The sequence below is a fragment of the Athene cunicularia genome, assembly GCF_003259725.1.
Source record: "Athene cunicularia isolate RWA chromosome 1 unlocalized genomic scaffold, athCun1 chr1_part2, whole genome shotgun sequence".
In the NCBI taxonomy this organism is placed as follows: domain Eukaryota; kingdom Metazoa; phylum Chordata; class Aves; order Strigiformes; family Strigidae; genus Athene; species Athene cunicularia.
Window position 1 is genome coordinate 42,740,254 of NW_020799092.1, and position 18,915 is coordinate 42,759,168.

Below are 18,915 nucleotides of genomic sequence, written 5' to 3' on the forward strand. Positions count from 1 at the left end.
CACCACAACACTCTGGGCCTGGTCATCCAGACAGTTTTTTACCCAGCAAAGTGTGTGCCCATCCAAGACTCAAGCAGCCAGTTTCGCCAGGAGAATGCTGTGGGAAACGCTGTCAAAGGCCTTACTAAAGTCAAGGTAAACAACATCCACAGCCTTTCCCTCATCCAATAAGCAGGTCGCTCTGTCGTAGAAGGAGATCAGGTTTGTCAGGCAGGACCTGCCTTTCATAACCCCATGCTGACTGGGCCTGAGCATCTGGTTGTCCCACATGTGTTGTGTGATGGCACTCAGGATGAGCTGCTCCATCAGCTTCCCAGGCACCAAAGTCAAGCTGACAGGCCTGTGATTTCCCGGATCATCCTTCCAACCCTTCTTATAGATGTGCGTCACATTGGCCAATTTCCAATCTGTTGGGACGTCCCCAGTCAGCCATGACTGCTGGTAAAAGATGGAAAGCGGCTTGGCGAGCACCCCAGCCAGCTCCTTCAGCACCCTCGGGTGTATCCCATCTGGTCCCATAGACTTGTGTGTGTCTGTGTGATGCAGCAGGTCACTGTCTCCTTCTGGAATGCAGGGGAGTTGTTCTCCCAGTCTCTGTCTCCTGGCTGAGGAGGCTGGATTCCCTCAGTACAACTAGTCTTGTTATTAAAGATGAGGCAAAGAAGGCATTAAGCACCTCAGCCTTTTCCTCATCACTTGTTACCATGTTTCCTCCTGTGTCTACCAGGGGATGGAGACTCTACCTGGTCTTTCTTATAGAAATATTTCTTGTTGTCCTTGATTGCTGAGGCCAAATTAATTTCTAGCTGGACTTTAGATCTCCTGATTTCTGCCCTGCATAGCTTCACAGCATCTTTGTAATCACTGTGTGTGGCTAGCCCATTCTTCCAAAAGCTGTAAATTCTCCTTTTCTCCCTGAGTTGCAGCCAAAGCTCCCTGTTCAACCAGAGTCAGAGGAACCCACAACTGGCAACAGCAACTACAGACATCTGACTGCACATAAGTACAGTAAAAAAGCCTGGTCAAAACAGTTAAGTAGTCAAGAGTGTGATGAGAAAGTGGTTCCTATAAAGAACACTAGATGATTTATTACAAACTCACATGAGGAGCACTAGTTTCAAATGCCAAGGAACCTTGGAAATGGACCTCAGTGACATAAGAAATGAACAAAGGAACACAGGTCACATAGCAACACATCCAGAGAGCCTAAATATTCTCAGATACTCCTACTATATAGAGAGCTCGAATAGACGACCACATAGATCATGGAATTGCTTCACCAAGGGTTGCAGGTCCCTTGTGCCCACATCCTAGTATACTGCTCAGTAGCTCTTACAGCACCTGCATAGGAAACTGGTCAGTATTTCCAACAGAATTATTTTGAAAACATAAATTATGTTTACAACTAAAATAATTACATTTCTTTAAATTCGCTCTTGTTAGACCTGGACAATACATGAAAAGAAATTTTATTTTTTAAAACATCTACATTTGAAGTAGAACATTTTCTCAAAACTGATGCTGTCATTAGAAGTCTTTTTAAACTATATTCTTCAATTTTCACTCCCACCTGAAGACATTTAACATTTACTTTACAAATAAAATAAAAAATCCCTAAAATGTCCCTCAAAAAACATACTGATTTTTCTTAAAACCTTAATGAAGTACACAAGTCTTTGCAGTAGTGACAGCAATGTATCAGGTGACAGTTCCAAGGCTTCAGAGAGCACAGGCTCGTTTTCTCTCTCAACACATTCTTCTGATGCACACATTTTCCACTGCTGTAGCTAATGCTGGTTTGTCTCCTTCAAAAAAATTATTTTATACTGCTACAAAATCACTATCATAGAAAGACTACAGTGTTTGCTTTTTTAGTCCTTTTATTCACCCATCAGACTATTGTCCCTAACCTTCCATATTCCAGTAAAGAAAAATTCATCAGTCCTTTGGGCTAAAGACACTGGCAAATTCTTAAACATAGTGATCTTAGTGTTCAGCTGAGCTGGTAACAAATATAACTATGTTCATATGCAAATCAAGTTTGCAAAAATATTTATGTCACAGAGAGCTTTGAAATTTTTTTTACATTAAGAAATTTAACCTTACTACAGTATACAGAAGTTTGCACACTATTTTCTATGGTATCACTGTAGAATAAAGTTTTCAATAAGTATTTCATATTAACTCAACAATTTTACTACAAATACTTGATGAAACAACTTTACTTGTGACTATTCCTCCTGTTCTGCTGCCAAGAGATCGAAACTGCAACATACTCATTTCCAATGAGATATTTTTAAAAGATATGCCACAGCATAATGATAATGCATACACAACACATTGTGTTGAAAGACCGTATGTTGCAATTGTGAAAGATATTCTGAAGCAGATAACAGTCACTACTGCCTGATGCTACCTGGCATCCTCAATAAACTACCTGAAGTAATGATGTTCATTCTTTATAATCAACAGACAGGTTTTGAATATTTTTTCCTTCTCAATTTTTGACACCTGTAAGTCTATAACTTCCTCTATGAAATCAGCATTACACACCTGAACCAGGTATGAAAAGACACACAGAACGTCTTATGCATGTACCATGTTTAATCCATCTGCATATTTATTCAGTAGAACACTGCCTGTAACCCATCATTTAAAGACAACAGGAAACAAATGCCACAACATTCTTATAAGAAATTCATGCAACACCCTCATCTAGTAACATCAATTACTTTATCTATCTCCTACACCATTAGCTGTAAGACTAATAAGGCTACTCAGCAGGCAAGGGATTTAATGAAATAGACCCTGAGTTCCTGGGAAGATCACCTGTAGTTCCAACTCTAACACTTCTGATCAAATACAAGCTCCCTTCCTGCTGATGAGCAATAGGCTTTTCTGTATCTTGATCAAACATGCTCTAAAGGAGGGAGAGTATAATAATATGGTATAAAGTATTCAAGTATGTAGGAGAACAATTTATTTAAAAAATAATAGAAATTTACAGTTTTTACATTTAGGCCACTTGAGCAGCAAAACAAGTTCATAGCAAATCTTTCAATAAGCAAATGTACTAATGATCATTAATAAACCACATTAAGTCAGCATTTAAAAAGAAAAAAAAAAATACAGTCTTGCACTGTTACAGGTTCCCAGTTTCCACAAATATTTTTAATTCTGTTCCCCATCTAAGGCTCAGGCATCAAGATACAAATATTACAGAACACCTCCCAGTGGTTATCTAATGAAAGTAAGGATTAAAATAAACAGCATCAAAAAAAATCCAACCCACTTATCAGTGAAAGGTCTCAAGTTCTCTTCCCATTGCCTAACAAATGTAAGTACTGTATACTTCCTGTTCCTTTCAGTGAGAGGCTGAAGAGGGGACAATTTGGCTTCCCTTCCTCTGCAAGGAAGAGATGAAAAATTCCTTACTTATTAATCCTTCTAAATCAATCCTAATGATTCTTCTAAATTAAAACAAACATTCCCTACCTTGAAATCTAGCACATTCCTGTCTTAAATTTCCCTTAAAAAAGCTGATTTAATCTCCCATCTCTGAGCGAACTTCATGTTCTAGGGGAAATCTTACCTAATTTTGGCAGAGAATAGGGCACTTTAAAATAATCTTCATAAAATTCAATGAGTCTCCTTGTAATATTTAGAGCATAGTCCCCCGATCCTCTTCGGATTGCATCAGGCCTTGCATATAACCGTACCTGTTAAAAAACAAAGCAAACCAGTGATCATTTCAGCATCTACATATTAAAGCTATCCTACTTCCAGAGATGAACTAAGGCTGTTGTGAGGTAGCAGGATTACTTTCTTAAAGCTAAATGTGACTGTTTAATGTTTGTTAAAACATGTCATAGCTGAAAGCCAGAACTTCCACAATTAAGGTTACAAAGTTGAGAAGTCACAATCTCCTACTTGGTTTTGTTGCCAAATAAAAGACTTAACACTCCTTGTATCAAAATAAATATTCAGAGGAAACACTTACATGTGTTTGGTAGAGATATGATGGGAGAGTGGATTAGTATAATGGTTCTCTGCCTACACTGAAAGTAGGCAGGATGCAGTGGCTCAGTAGGAGAGAAGTTCACGGTTTGTTAAAGGCACATTATATCGAGCCCTGAAAGTATTAGTAGACTGTGTAGGAAAAAAAAAAAAAAATGTTCTCTTTTATTTTCTCTGGCATTGACACAGTTACCCACGATGAGCTATGGAAGACTGCAAAACCAACCATTTATAAGCCCATTCATGTACACAAACAATTAACATTCCTGAAATCTCCATGACTGCTTCAGGCCTCTCTATTCAGAAAGCAGTAAATTAAAGCTGTTTATACAAGCCACAGACTGCTGTGCTCAGTATAAAACACCTCACACGTCTGACTACACAGAGCACCCAAGTGAACAGAACTCACCTTCATAATTCAGCACTCAAGTGTGACCCTAACTAAGGAGTTAGCAGAAAGCAACACCAGGTTATTCACTATTCCCTGTCCTTACAGTCTTTAAAGCTTCCTTAGTGCAAAGATGACATTCAGCTCAGAACTGTTAACCAAGAAAGGGATAGAAAGGAGAGATGCTTTTTGTTCTCCCTCCTCATACTCTGTCTGATGGAAGCAGTACTTTGTCTCTAGTGGCTGTGGCAGAAAGTCTCTCCCTACAGTACATAATGACCTGATACAAATGAGACTCTACTAAATGTCAGTCCTAAATAATAATATGTGACTCGCTAATACTTTCTGTGTTAGGATTAAATCCCAGCCAAGGTTGTGAGGAAAGCAGCAGAGTAGAGATCAGAAAATATCAATGAAAGCATGAAGGAGAAATAGCAGTTTTGAAATATTTCTAAATGCTCTATTCTGGACCAAGAAAAGCCAATGGGATTTTCGGCTTTTCAGTGGAAGCATTACCAAGTATTGATTTACTGCTCTCTTCCTGAATCAGTTCAGTTATCCAAGTTGAAACCAGGTATCAAATCTCAATACACTATACCTGCCAATTCCGTTTTAACCCACTACCTCCTTGTTTTCAGTTGCAGACACATTATTCTACTTTTTTACTATGACCATCTTTAAATTTTTATCTTTGTGTTGTATTAGACTCTGTACACAATCAACCATACATAGTTATAATTTGTAATGTAAAACCGGTAACAGTGTAACCTAATGAGACAAGTAATAAAGGCAGTCTTCTCATAATCGCCACCTGAAAGCATATAAACCATTACCTGAACACCTCCAAGTCACTATTTTTATTGCTTCCTTCCAAAGTTAACAGTGACATGTTCCTTTATTTGCTAAACTAAATATAATTTTTAACAAAATAGATATTAACCACAGAGATCCTAATTCAAATACCTCAAAACCTTTCATTTATGGAAGGATGAGAAGAATCACAATCAGATTTGTGATGAACACAGTTTTGTATCATTAAACCTTTATACACAAATTTGCATAATTGCTTTACTGGCACAGTTGACTGTATCAGCAAATTGGGAAAAAAAGACTCAGCCAACCAAGTATGCAAAAAATCATTCAATTTGACAGTGTCCAAATGTGTCCGTAATAAGGACAACAGAAGGGAAGGGAAAAAAAAAAAGTACATACGAGAAAAATCGAGGTTCAACTTACTGCACTACAACGTGTGTCTTTTGGCAAATGCAGAAAAGGCATTTAATGGTTTCTGAGATGGAGCCCAGGTATCAAAGCTCAAAAAACACAGTACTGCAAACTTTCACTTGCCATCTGCCTAACACTGAATATAGTTTTATTTTGCCTATAAAGTTTCCCTGGTTGCCTCTCAGTCTGCCCAGAACAGCTTCAGACTGCCAGGGCTCCATGGTTCACACCAAGGTCACCCCTAACCTGGAAAACAGTTCAGAAATTACCTATGCCTTTGCCCAGGTCCCTCAGGGGCTCTGAGGCAACAGGCATTGCCAAAGAATGCCAGACATCTTCAAATGCTGGATCTGCTGCTGCCCTTCACCCAACAATCACTGAACGTGAAATATATGGAGGAATCTTAGAGGCACCATCACAGGCCTACTCCTGGCCTCAGAAAATTCCCTTCTGGTTCACAGGGGACAGTTTGTGCTCTGCCCACCTGGCTGGCTGTTCTGGATGATGCCTTCTCAGGTGTCATTCACGATATAAGGAGCTTGAAGCTGAAGCCTCTAACTTTCACACACCGATGTCCGTTAACGTGTATGGGCTTTTCATGACCATGTTTAACCTCCAAATCCATAAAATGGGATTATATTATTTCCTTAGCTTATAAGAAGATTCCGAGTATTAAATAATAAAGACTGTAAAGTTTTCAGATACTGTTCCAAAAAGCTTAAGTAAATGAAACAGAATGAAGATTAAGACATGAGATTTGATTAGCATATTGTTTTGTTTGTTTACTGCTTTAATTTCAAAAAGTAGATAAATTGTGTTCCTTTATAACTATGTTGGACTGAACAATAATGCATAATTATTATATACTTTCCCACAGACTGTTCGATCACTATACTAAGAATTCAATTTTACATTCATTCAAGTAAGAAAAAGAACAGAAAGTCTGCACAGTCAGACCTAAATATAAATAAAAGCAGTACATGTTCTCCCACAAAAGATAAATAGATTTCTAGCCTATGTGCATAATTCATCGCTCACTGCAATGGCACCTACTGCCCTGCAAATATTAGTGAAGCTCTTTTTCACAATCTTTGTAAGATTAAGTTATACTATTATTTTCATGTAAGAAAGTGGAGAACAAAGAGCGACTGAGACTAATTCTGGGTGCTTATCTTGACACCTCTCAATGTCAAGTATACTTAACAGTTTTATTGCACACACTTGAAGCACTGTTCCCATTATATCTTATTGCAGTAGTGAACACTATACAGCTTTAGTCTGGTCACAGGTGCCTTAGTTTGGGTATTAAGAAAATTAGTAACACACAATTAGTGACTAAATGAGACTGTGTCAGTTTATGTGATTTGCTCAGCATCTCATAGCAACTCTGGTGGCAGAGGCAGGGAGGGAATTCAAAGTTGGCATTCAGCCTCAATCACGACCTAACAGCCTGCACCAAGCACCTTCCACATTTGGGAATTAATAAGGTAGGGACAGTTCAGACAACAGACATATTCACAGCACACTGGTATGCTGATGCAGTGTAGTTCCTCGTGTGTCTAAATGACAAAAATACCAGAAAAACATTATAAAGTTATCAGTTATCATAGCTGACACAGATTTTTTAACTCCTTTGCACCTACACTTACAGCCATTAGCAACCTTTCAACAGAAGTTCTGACTAAGAAAAAAGTCTAAACGTCTCATTTCTGTCTCAGAGGGAACCAGACTGACCATCTCCTTCCTACCATGACTGAGTAACCAGGTTTGCACCTGCAGCCCTATAACCCAGACTTCCCCTTTGACATTTATAAAATGCTGTTCTTAGACCACACAGCCACTGAAGGAGGAGACTAGACACACTTTGCCAGAAATAATTTTCAATTGTTAACAGCAGAGCAAGATATTAGAGATCCTATACTAAATGGCTGTCATGTAAATTTTTGTATTCTTCTCTAAAGTGAGCAAAAATACAAGTTGTTTCCCCCTGTTTGTTTTCCGGAAGCATTGGGCTATTTTAATTACAACTTTAAACAAAGACAATGCAATAGCCACACTCAGATACAACAACAGAAAAATCATCCTGAATGATTAATTTTAAAATATTATTAACCTAACTCAAGTTCTTAAAATTACTTTGGCGGCATTATCAGATAAAATACTAAAATATTCCTGAAACCTGTATGGTAAATTCTGTATCTTTTTTAGTAGACTATTGAACACTTTGAAGTGTTCGTCTACTTCTCTATAGTTAGTCAAAAGTATTTGCTGTACAAAAAGAATACTTCCACAAATAATTTGTACATATTGCAACATTTTCTGTAGTTTCAGCATTTGTTACATAAAATAAGTCAAAGTAATATTTGTAATACCAGGTCACCAGAACACATGAATGTGATTGTAAAGTGAGAGTTGTTTCCCGTAGCGAGAGACAGTTGCGATATATGCTAAGAAATGTGCAACAAATCACATCTACCTAAAATCAGATTAACTGCTGTACATGAGAAAATCTTCCTGTCTCCAGCAAGTAAAAATTATTCATCAAAAAGAAAATTAGCACTTAAAAAGAAAAAAAAAAAAAGAAAAAAAAAAAAAAAAAAAGTCTTGTTTTATTACTTCAGTGTTACAAAAAAATGTGAATTAATAACTATATAAGAAGTATAATGGGTAAATTCTGACAAGTACAAACTGTAAATAGCAACGAACATCTTAATTTCTGGTGAATAGTATGTTCACTAAAAAATATTTCCACTGTACCAAAGACTAGTGATAATTTAAGCACGTAATAAACAGAGGAATGGGTTCAGAAAAAACAGAACTGTTCTATTTTGACATTTTAAAATCACAACTTTTTTTTTTCCCCCTTAAAATTCAAGTACTTGAAAACAATAAAAGGATGAAGGTGACGAATAACTGTAAGGAAAAACCTGCAGTCATTTTTCCACGTTCTGTGAAATATTTCCGGTCAAACTGAAAGCTTTTTTTCAGTTCTGCTTTTCAGGTAGGAAGAACATGGATTACAATCAGCATTTTGACCACAGATATAAAAAGTAAAAATCCACTATTTACACCTGTCTAATTGCAAAAAGACTGTTGTCTAATCTTCTCCCTCTGCAGGAATTCACCAAAGATAAAGACCAAAGAGAACTACAGTATGTTCTCCCTCTGGCACTAGAGGAAGACACTAATAACCTTTGTTAGAGGTGCCATGAGCCTGCCAACCTGCATCCTCAGGGAATGAAGGAAGCTGACAACCTGGCAGAAATCAGGATGTTACAGTAAGAGGCTTGCAAGCCTGAAGCATGACATACACTGGAGCCCACCTCTTACTTGAGAATTAAATATGCCCTTCTGCATTTGAACCCTGGTCTTTAAGACATGATTCTCTCTGCCACCTTCTATTTCATGTGTGTATACCCTTTGAAACCTTCATTCTCAGAGTGGTGTATCTTTCTAGGGGAGCATCACCCTTGCTTCATATTAAGATGGTTTTATTCTTTTATTTATTATAACAGTAAAGTTCGCTGATCACAATAATCTCATATAATAGTCTGCATTCATTCTTCAAGACTTCTTTAAATGTTTAGTCATCTTTTCCATGTTTTAAGACCACTCCAATTGCCATCACTGCCTTCCCTGATGCCCTGGGGGAATCACAGCTCACTAGATGAGAAATACTGCTCCAAGGGAATAAAGTGCACCTCTGTTTTAAAAAGGGAAGGCTTGTAAAAGCAAATGGCTCATTGGGCTCTAATTGCCTAACAACACCCGCTGACTTCAACTGAATGACTCCTGTTAATTCTAAGGGCTTTAAATCAGACTTTCAGAAGAGATCTGACCAATCTAGCCCCTGGGCTAGGGACAATTCTACCAAGGTAACCTTCACCAACAGCATCTGTCACGTCTTCAGTCCATGTTTTTAGATCACCACTGGAGTAATCCTTGTTATGCAAGTGCACAGGAAAAAGAAACAACATACATAGTCTTTTAAATGGAGATAGTCTGGTCATGACCACTGACAGTTCAGATCATAAGAAGCAGGACCACTGGACTGGATCTTACATTTACAACCCATGTGCTATAAGGAAAATAGTTCTTTGCATCCTGAAAACATCCTGACACAAAATCTACACAGCAGTAACCACTGCTGTACCTGCCACAACATCAGGTACAAGGCAACTTTGTTGCTGACAAAGGGAGAAGATGGATCTATAATCCCAGTCCTTCACAACACCTGACACAATGGACATCATCACACACCTGACTACACAAAACCACTTCCAAAGGTACCCCCATCCACAGAGAGCCTTTGCCCAGGCCTGAATATTGTCATACCACATACACCTGTGGGACCAAAGGAGACCTGAATCTCTCTCTCCTTTAGCTTGGCACTATGACAGCATCTTTCCAAGCAAACATGGCTAATGTTCCAAGGACAGCATCTACCTGTTTTGCCACTGTATAGATTTCCCTTTTTTTCTGTCATTGGTCCATTTTGCTACACATACTTAAGTTCAAAAAGACTGGGAGCAAATGGGAGTATGGAAATTGAGCAAATGTCTGATGACCACCTTAAATCTTGTTGTTTGTGGAGGCAAACGTGGATTATGTAACCTTGTAAACCAACACAGGAATCCACAATTAAGGATAGTTTCCCCACCCACCTACTTCAAGAAGAATTAAAAGTAACTTTGACAGGTGTTTTAGAGCAGCTCAGAGTGCTTTGCCATTATGAAACAGATGTTTTTGTACATCAACTGGTGTCAGCAATGCCACCCTGGGAATAGTGCTTGGCTTTTAATCCCTTCCTCAAAACCAGCAGACTCCACGTGTTCTTGGGAGGCCCCTCCAAACTAGCTCCAGCCCTTTGTGTAACTATACCCACAGGCTCAGCCCAGCACTGATACATCTGGGCTCTCTCACAATGATTTAAAAAAAAAAAAAAAATCTCAGTTCAGGAAAGCATTTATGCATATGTTTAATTTTAAATATGCATTTAAACTCAAACAAACATTTACATGCTTCAGAAGACCCTAACATTTCAATAGAGCAGTCACTGAGAACAGTCTTACGCTCTTTATTTCAAGATCCCTAATACTTCTGCAGCAAGTGACACTCAGCTGAAAAACACATACTTTGCACCTCTGTACTTAAAAGCTTCCAATTTCCTTGATAATCTGAGATCTCTTTTATCATTATTTTGCTTACTATTTTAGGCACAGATACTGGTTTTATTATTGTTACAGTGATAAATATATGTTCACATTACACATTTAACGTAGCAGACAGATGTCTGGACACAATAGTCTTGGCTGCAACCTCCCTGGGTCAGTGCTGCAAACAAGGCATTGCATGTCAAATGAGTTTTTAAACGCAATAAATTCAAAAGTAATAACACTTCACTACATATGCAAACAAACTACAAGGGCAGTTCCACTAAGAATGTGTATCAGTTACTTCACATGCATGCATAACTCCACAAGTTTTGTGTGTTCAAATGCAATAAATTTTACAACACTGATGAGTGAAGGAAAAGATAGAGGTAGTTGTACTGAAATATCAATTCTGCTGTAGTGAACATAGTTAAACTTGATAATGGAAAGAAATTACAGAAAAATGCCTTGTTTCAGTCTCCTATTCATTATTCATCATGGACAATACCCAAAGGACTGTATGGTAATGAAGTGTGCTTACTGAATAAGGAAGGGACAGCTCCTCTTTATAAGGAGATGACTTTTCACCAAACTGAGCAGTCACACACAGCACTGCACTGAGCCTTTTTTAATATAATTATAACCAAAAATGTTTTAATAAATTCTGGGAAAAAAATTTCAAAGCTAGATGGAAACAGTGAGAGTTCAATGACCTGATACTTTCTGAGGAAATGATGTTTTTTGGTGGAGTCTGGGGGGAACCTTTCTCAAAGTAAACAAACATCATCTTTGCGTCCTCATTCAAATCAACTTTAACTGCTTTTTTAAAAAGTTAAGAAGAGAAGTTGCCACTAAAAATAAAGTTTATATGAAAGAAATGGTCACAGGGGAGTTTTACTGGTAGAGAGGTGTCTCAGGAAACTAAATGCAAGCACAGGGGTGCCTGAACATTGTTGCAGGGCAAGGGGAAAGAGGCTTTGAACAGACATAGCAGATGTTCCTGGATAAAGACTCACAGCATGACCTTGAAGTAGAAAGAAGTGAAAGAAACTTCTGGGGTTCCAGCTGACAGTGGGTAAATGAGGAATATTAAGCAAAGAGATTGCCATGTATTTTCAGGGCAGGGGTGGCAGTTTTTAACATCTGCTTTTGAAGTAAACATGATTGCACATGAGAAGCAGAGAAGCATCTAGTTGCCTCATCAATTTCTCATCTAAAAAAAAAAAAAAAAAAAACCAAAAAAAACTACTCCAGCCAAAGGTGCAACAATATATTCCATCAGGAGGCAAAACTGTTACACAGAGATGCTACAATTTCTAACTTGAGAAGAGATCATAAAATACTTTGGAAAGTTAATGAGCTGCATTCGCATATAAATCCAATCAATGTTCAGCTGGCATAAAATAAAATACTGGCTATGTCACTGACCACAGTGCCATTAAGATTAATTTAGAACACTCAGAATCTGTATCATCTTGTTGAAATGGCTCAGGGACAGAAAGTGAACATGTTAACAACTAATGTATAGCAAATGTAATTATGGACACCATTTCATAGCCATTTCAGCCAACTAAGACTGCCACGATCCAACCACCACCTACTCAGTCATTCAGCCTCAACTCTTCCTTTACATCAGCAGCAGAGTTCATCTCAACTCACAGCCAGCTGTCGATCAGGTGAGTCAGCTAACTACGTCAGTAACCAGGTGGGTAGTGTTCAGGTAGCCCAGTTTCCTCACCTGGCCACCCATCGGGTCAGTGCTAGAACCAGCATGAGAAAGCATTTGTGGAGAAAAGAGAAGATCATGACAGACTGGATACAGGTAATTTTGCATTATTACATAACTTCAACCTAGGAAGAAAAACTTTGCTATTGTGGGGAATTCACTCTAAATTGTTGAGATTCCCAGTGAGTAAAGCTTACAGTTCTTTGTAGGAGGTGAAAAATCAGCATAGCTTTAAAAAACAAAGCACAAAAATTTACACTGTTTATTTATTACACAAAACCACTCTGCATTGCAACACCAGTGATAAGATAATTTGAGAACAGCTTTTTCCTCCAGGAAAAATCCACAGTAGAAGTATCCCAATGCCTATTTCCATTTCCTTTGGTTGGGATTGGATTGACATTTAAAAGAATTCTCGTTTTCAGCGAATTTTTCATTGGCTATTTTAATGTTCAAACATTCACCTCACAAATAATTCATAAATAATATTTCACCTATTCTTGAATAAAAAACAGTTACAGAAGTACACAAGTTTAAAGGAAGTGCTAACAAGTGACCTACAACCTTCAGCAGCCCTATGGCATGACCCATTTCACCTGGCTAGAGACTGCTCTGTCACAAGCACAGAGATGTTACATTAGAATGATTCCATTTGAAATTATAATATGTAGCCATTATAACCGCTGATTTATATTTTGGCATTGTCTAGAGGCTGTCAATATGACAACACAGTTCCCCTATGCTCAGTTGATTACATAAATAGGAGCAAGAGTTGACTGTTACTCTCAGATCTTTTTGTCTAAAGAGAGACTGGCAAAACATGGGAGAAATGAACTGTTATTATCTCTATTTTATAAATTAAGTACGCAGAAAGAAGGGCTTAATATCAGCAAGAAAATCTGAAAAAGATCTGGAAATAGAACTTGAATTTCCTCACTGTCCCAAACTGACAAATAATCTTTCCATCATAAATCATCAAATCACTATTCCTAAAACACATTTTCTGGAAAACAACACCTTTTCCATTACATTTTTTTTTTTAAATAAATTTTAAAACCCTCTGTTTTCAGGTTTGTCAGTCACATTTTTCAAAGACCTACACTATACCCCAGACTGCATACTTGCATCCCAGAAATTGCTCAACTTCACTCCTGTCTAAGCGTAACCATCCCATTCCCATAACATCTTTTATCATGTGGCTACTATTCTGAGACTACTTGGCTCTGTTTAAAGGGAAAGGCTATTTTACTATTCACTTGACAGTAATTACTTTAAGAGTTGTCAACAAAGTGGTGCACTTGTCTAGAGCATAACAAAAATAATGGGAGGAGATAGAGACAGACTGTACATGACAATCTAGCAAAGATTGTCTAGCAGGGGCATGTCAATACTTTCATGTTTCACATAAACTCAGCTCAACAGTAGTGAAACCATAGTCTAGTAGATATACATTTCACCTTACTCATCATATGTTTGCAGTAATCTTGATCAGCATTACAAAAAAAAAAAAAAACAAAAAAACAAAACACTGTGGTAAATAAAGAGAACCAGTGACAAAAAACAGTCCCAATAAAAGCAAAGCGGAAGCACAGCTCATCTGTGAGCTCAAATGCATTTACTCAGTGCATAGCTTATAATAGCAGTGATAAGCAAACGCAACGCAGGAAAGTGAGCTACATATAAACTTAACAGAAAAACTGTTTGCAAGGTAAACTGATTAGTACTGTAAGGTGCTGAGTTTTAAAGTACCCTTTAATATTTGTTGGCACTGAGGAAACAGCACTTTGTAGGCAAGTCTGCTTTGTGCTGGATTGAAGCCACAATACTTTTTGAAAAACTACCTAGCACTTAGGAGGAAGAAAAATATGCACGTGGGAAATTTTATGCTCTGACTGGTATAAAATCCATAACAAAAACGGGTTACATCAATAAGAGCAGCAACCATATTAACAGTGAGAGTTCCTTCAGGCTAAAAACTTGTCAGAGCAAAGAGACAAACAATTTGGCCAGTAAAAGCAAAATCCATAAACCATGAAATAGGGAAACATGAAATCAAATTTTTTGTATGGACACACACTAAAGTCCACCAAAAAAAAAAACCCAAAAAACATTAAAAGCTCTGTTTCTGACTCTCAACTAGTATTTTAAATGTTTTTAAAAACCCTCAAAATCCATAGAACAATACAAAATTCAAACAAAAAAGCTAAATGTGTTAATAGTATCCAAACACGTTTGCACAACTAGCTTCTGACAAAACCATGGGTAGAATAAGCACTTCAACCAGAGAAGATAAATTAGGGAAGAGGCAGTTATCTATCAATAATGCCTCCAACTCATGGCTGGAGGAATTCCAGCTCCCTTCTGAGCATACCAATGTCAGTGTAAAACATGAGAATTAGAAGAGAGAAAAAAAAAAATAATCACACAGACAAATTACAATTATAAGTAGAGAAAGCAAAATAGAAGGGCTGAATCAATTAGAACATTATTCCTATCTCAGGACTCCCATCTGAGAAAGATCAAGGCCACAACCAGGGATCAAAGTGATTAACTGCCTAACCAGCAGCCAGCAGAGACACAGATGAGAAGTGGCAGATCATATATACATGAAGAATCTGAACTGGCAAACAGAGGCTTTTTACACCTTAAGACAAAAGAAGCTGCACAATTCAAGTACTCTGACATATACAAATTTATACAAGTGTGATGAACAAGACTCTGAGGTATGCTGGTTTTAATCTACAGAATACATGTAACAACAGGAGAATCCTTTAAATTAAAATACTGAAAAATGCTTAACTGCAGGGTTATTAATCAAATCCCTTCCAATATATTAAATGCTCAGATGTTTATTATTATAAAAAAAAATTTTTGCACATTTTATCATTCAAATTACATTCTTCATCTTAAAACTTCTACCACTCAGGACTTATTTCCTGTAAGGAAAGTGTGAGTTAAACAGGAATGTCCTCTATATGCCTGTGGAAAAGGCCAATTTTATAACACTTTCTGATCAGCCACAGCTCAAACACCTCATCTGGTTTACATCTGGACAGCTAGCCAGTCAGCTAACTAGCTGAGATTAAACTAGGTCTGGATGACTATTACATGAGTTTCCCCAAATAAAACAATTCAGTGAGAGCTGACCATTCATACCGATGTGCTGGTCAGCATTAGATTAAAATAGTTTCTTTAGAATAGGATATCTAAAAAGAAACAGGATTTTAAAACTTTTTCTTATAAAAAAAGCCTAGGCAATTCCTTCCCTGGGAAGCTAACTAGCACAGAGCAACAATGAGGTCCAACTGATTATGGGAAGATGGAAAGAAGAGAAGTATTTCTGAAACCTGGTTTCCAAACGTTTAGATGCTGCAAGCATGGTGGTCATACTGCAGGCAAAATTAAATTTGAACTAAAGGTTTAAGTCTTAAATAGCCTGCCAGTTATGGAAATAGGAAGACAAAAGCATTTTCACCACAATCATTTCTTCCGTTCCTAGCACAATAAAAGAAACTACACAGATATTTTCCTTTGCTGACAGTGGAGCAGATCACTGTTTGAGCAGTCATTCCTTCTCTTTTCCTAGCTGATGAAGAAAGCTATTCCCCTGCTTAGCTTCCAGCTGACATTCATGTCAATATAACAGCTTCATTAGTCTCTTTAACACTTTCTTGGAGTCTCAAGATAGCTTTCCCTTTCATGAGACATACCCCAAATGCACAGTGTAAGGTAAACATTTGAAATGGCAAGCTTTATTTGCTCTCATTGTATCCGTACCCACAGCATAAAGTCTGTCTACAACCAGAGGAGCTGCAGATTAACAAACATTAAGAACAATTATCAGGGACAATATCAACAGTTATGGGCAGCAAGAGCATTTGTGCACTTCAGCAAGTGCTGATATGAACAAACACAAAATCTTTTGGAAGCTTCCATAGGATAGAAACACCAGAAAGGATCAGCAGGGACTCTCTAAGGAAGCTTTCTAGGTTTAACGTATCAGGACCTCGACTTTTTCCTCAAGTTGCTGGTGCATGACTCTATGGCTGGCAGGACAGTGAAAGAGAAGGACAAAGGGTCTGAACCTGTCCCGCAGTTTGTGTACTCTATTTACAAACAAGTAGCAGTAAGGAGTGGGATCCCTGTGCTTGAAAATTTGACTTCTGTAAGAGGCAAATTATCACTAATGCCATGGGGATACAGAAAGATTATAAAAAACAGAAAGGGACTGTTGAGTTAGGCTGAGAAGTTTAAACTAAGTTCAGAGTCTTCAGATCCACCTATGAAGCAAAGAAAACTGCTACCAGAAGCTTCTAAGAACACCATTTGTATAAATAACACTAATATTCTGATGGCAGTTTCACCTAAAGCTCTCAAGTAGCTTGTTGCTACCACCTCTAAAATATCTACTCCACTTTTCCCATGAGTGTCTTCAAAGCTGCCATTTCCTACTAGGCAGAGCAAAGGGGAAAAAAAAAAAAAAAAATAATTATGAGGGAACAAGAAAGAAATCCCAGGGATAAACATTTCTGCTGGATTGTATGTTCACAGTGCTGATTGAATCAAACAAAAGGCCAAAACTTAAAAAGTTCCCTGTTTCAAGGACCAGTTAGTCTCATCGTCAGCATCCCAAAGGATTAAGGCTACAAGAGACAGTCATCTTCCAGCTGCTGTATTTCAGGGACTCCCAAACACTACCCAGACAGGTGCTGTTCCCAAGTGTCTCCATATATTATGCTTACAAATCCAAACAGGCCTTGTGACTTTTACAGTTGCATTTGATCATTGCCCAGCTTGCTCATGAAATAAAAAAAAAAAAAATTAAAAGTGTGCAGTCACAGATCATGTTAAACAATTCTTAAAGTATTTCACCACTGCTTTTCTTCCTGGTAAAATGAAAGGGCCTCATTGCTCGCAAAAAAAAAAAAAAACAAAAAAAAACTAATCACAAGATCAGTGCAGTTCTGTAGATGGTGAGCTCAGTCTCAGGAAACGGTAAGCTTCTGGAGGAGAAAGCACATGGAGACAACCGTGCTTGGGAGGAGAGAGCTCCCATAGGCAGCAGAGCATGATGCAGAAGAGCTAGCAGGGGCACTGACATCATGTGTTACAATCCAGCATTGCTCAGAGACACGTGTATGGCAGAGGCAGAGCCATGTCTGAGCTAATAAGCCTTGACTTGCAGCACAGTAAATGACCTGGGACACAAAACTCTGCTGACATTGCTATCCCACTCTCTGTTCCAGAGGCAGCTAAATCAGTGCCCATTAAGAGATCACCATGCTGTACTTATGCTGTACTCCCATGAGGATTACTCATCTCTCCTAAAAAGAACTAATGTGCTTCATTCATTTTATGCCAGCTCAGGAATAAGGTCAAATATGACCTGTGCGATAGCTGAAGTCAGCTAACAGCCATCGTTCTCCACATTCTTCTCCATTTTTTTATCTGGACACCATACCACAGACACTTAAGCAGCAGCAAAGGCTGCTCCGTTGGTCTTTTCAAACTCAAGTTTCACTGACGCACTCACACACTCTGCAAAGCACACTCATGTAATACCCTGAGAAATTACTCTTCTTTGAATGCTGATTTTTACTTTGTCATTACTGCTGAGATCGCTAGGGGTTTTTCAGACTCTCAAGCAATAGGTGTTTTGAAAACTCTAGGGTAATACTGAATCGAAAAAAAAAGCAGTTTAATAGGTGGAGGCCTTCGAGCTCATAAAAACTGAAGCATCTTCTTCACATGCTGGAAATAGTAAGTATTTTGGAAAAACTCAAAATCCTAGGTCACTGAGAGCTCAGGAATTATGGAAATACACTGACTTACTAGGTCGCTCACATAAGTAAGCCAACAAGCACAGCAAGGAAAAGATCTGACAGCACTTAGCTCCCTTTTGGTCCTGCAGCTTAAAAATGAAACTGAGCCAATAAAATAAGTACAACATTAAATTTTGTCTACACTGTGAGAAATGAGAAACCAGGTCTGCGAGAAACTAAGAAAAACAGCCTGGGAAAGCAAAAATTGTGGCTGATTGAAGAAATGCCTCAAACACTCACAAGACAAAACTCTGAGACACAAGGTGGATAGTGTGGAGGTCGAAGCTGATGAGGCTGCCCCAATAACACAAGATAAAGCTGGGGGAGGGAGCCCTGTGGAGACAGGACGGCTCTCCTCTGGGGCACGTACGCAAATTTCAAGGGCCATCTGTCTGGTGAATGAACTTTGCTTCATTACCCACAAAATGCATATTAAAGTTAGCACCCCTCAATATGCTAACAAGGGCTGACATGATCATGCTAGTGACATCATCCCATGAAACACCTTACCACTCCCCATACACGGGATACATAGGTGTGTGGGTTTGACCTAGGGGATGGACCCAAGGAAAGTGGGTATAAATC

At 38.2% G+C, this 18,915-nt stretch overlaps 1 protein-coding gene across 1 annotated transcript in view; it reads right to left on the minus strand.

The window, feature by feature from the left end:
- Nucleotides 1-18,915, minus strand: part of TRHDE (thyrotropin releasing hormone degrading enzyme) — a 213,418-nt gene that overhangs the window by 176,893 nt on the left and 17,610 nt on the right. The window contains exon 2 of the mRNA XM_026865004.1: nt 3,593-3,719. Within this exon, the coding sequence (XP_026720805.1) occupies nt 3,593-3,719 (127 nt within the window). The remainder of the gene's footprint in view (nt 1-3,592; nt 3,720-18,915) is intronic.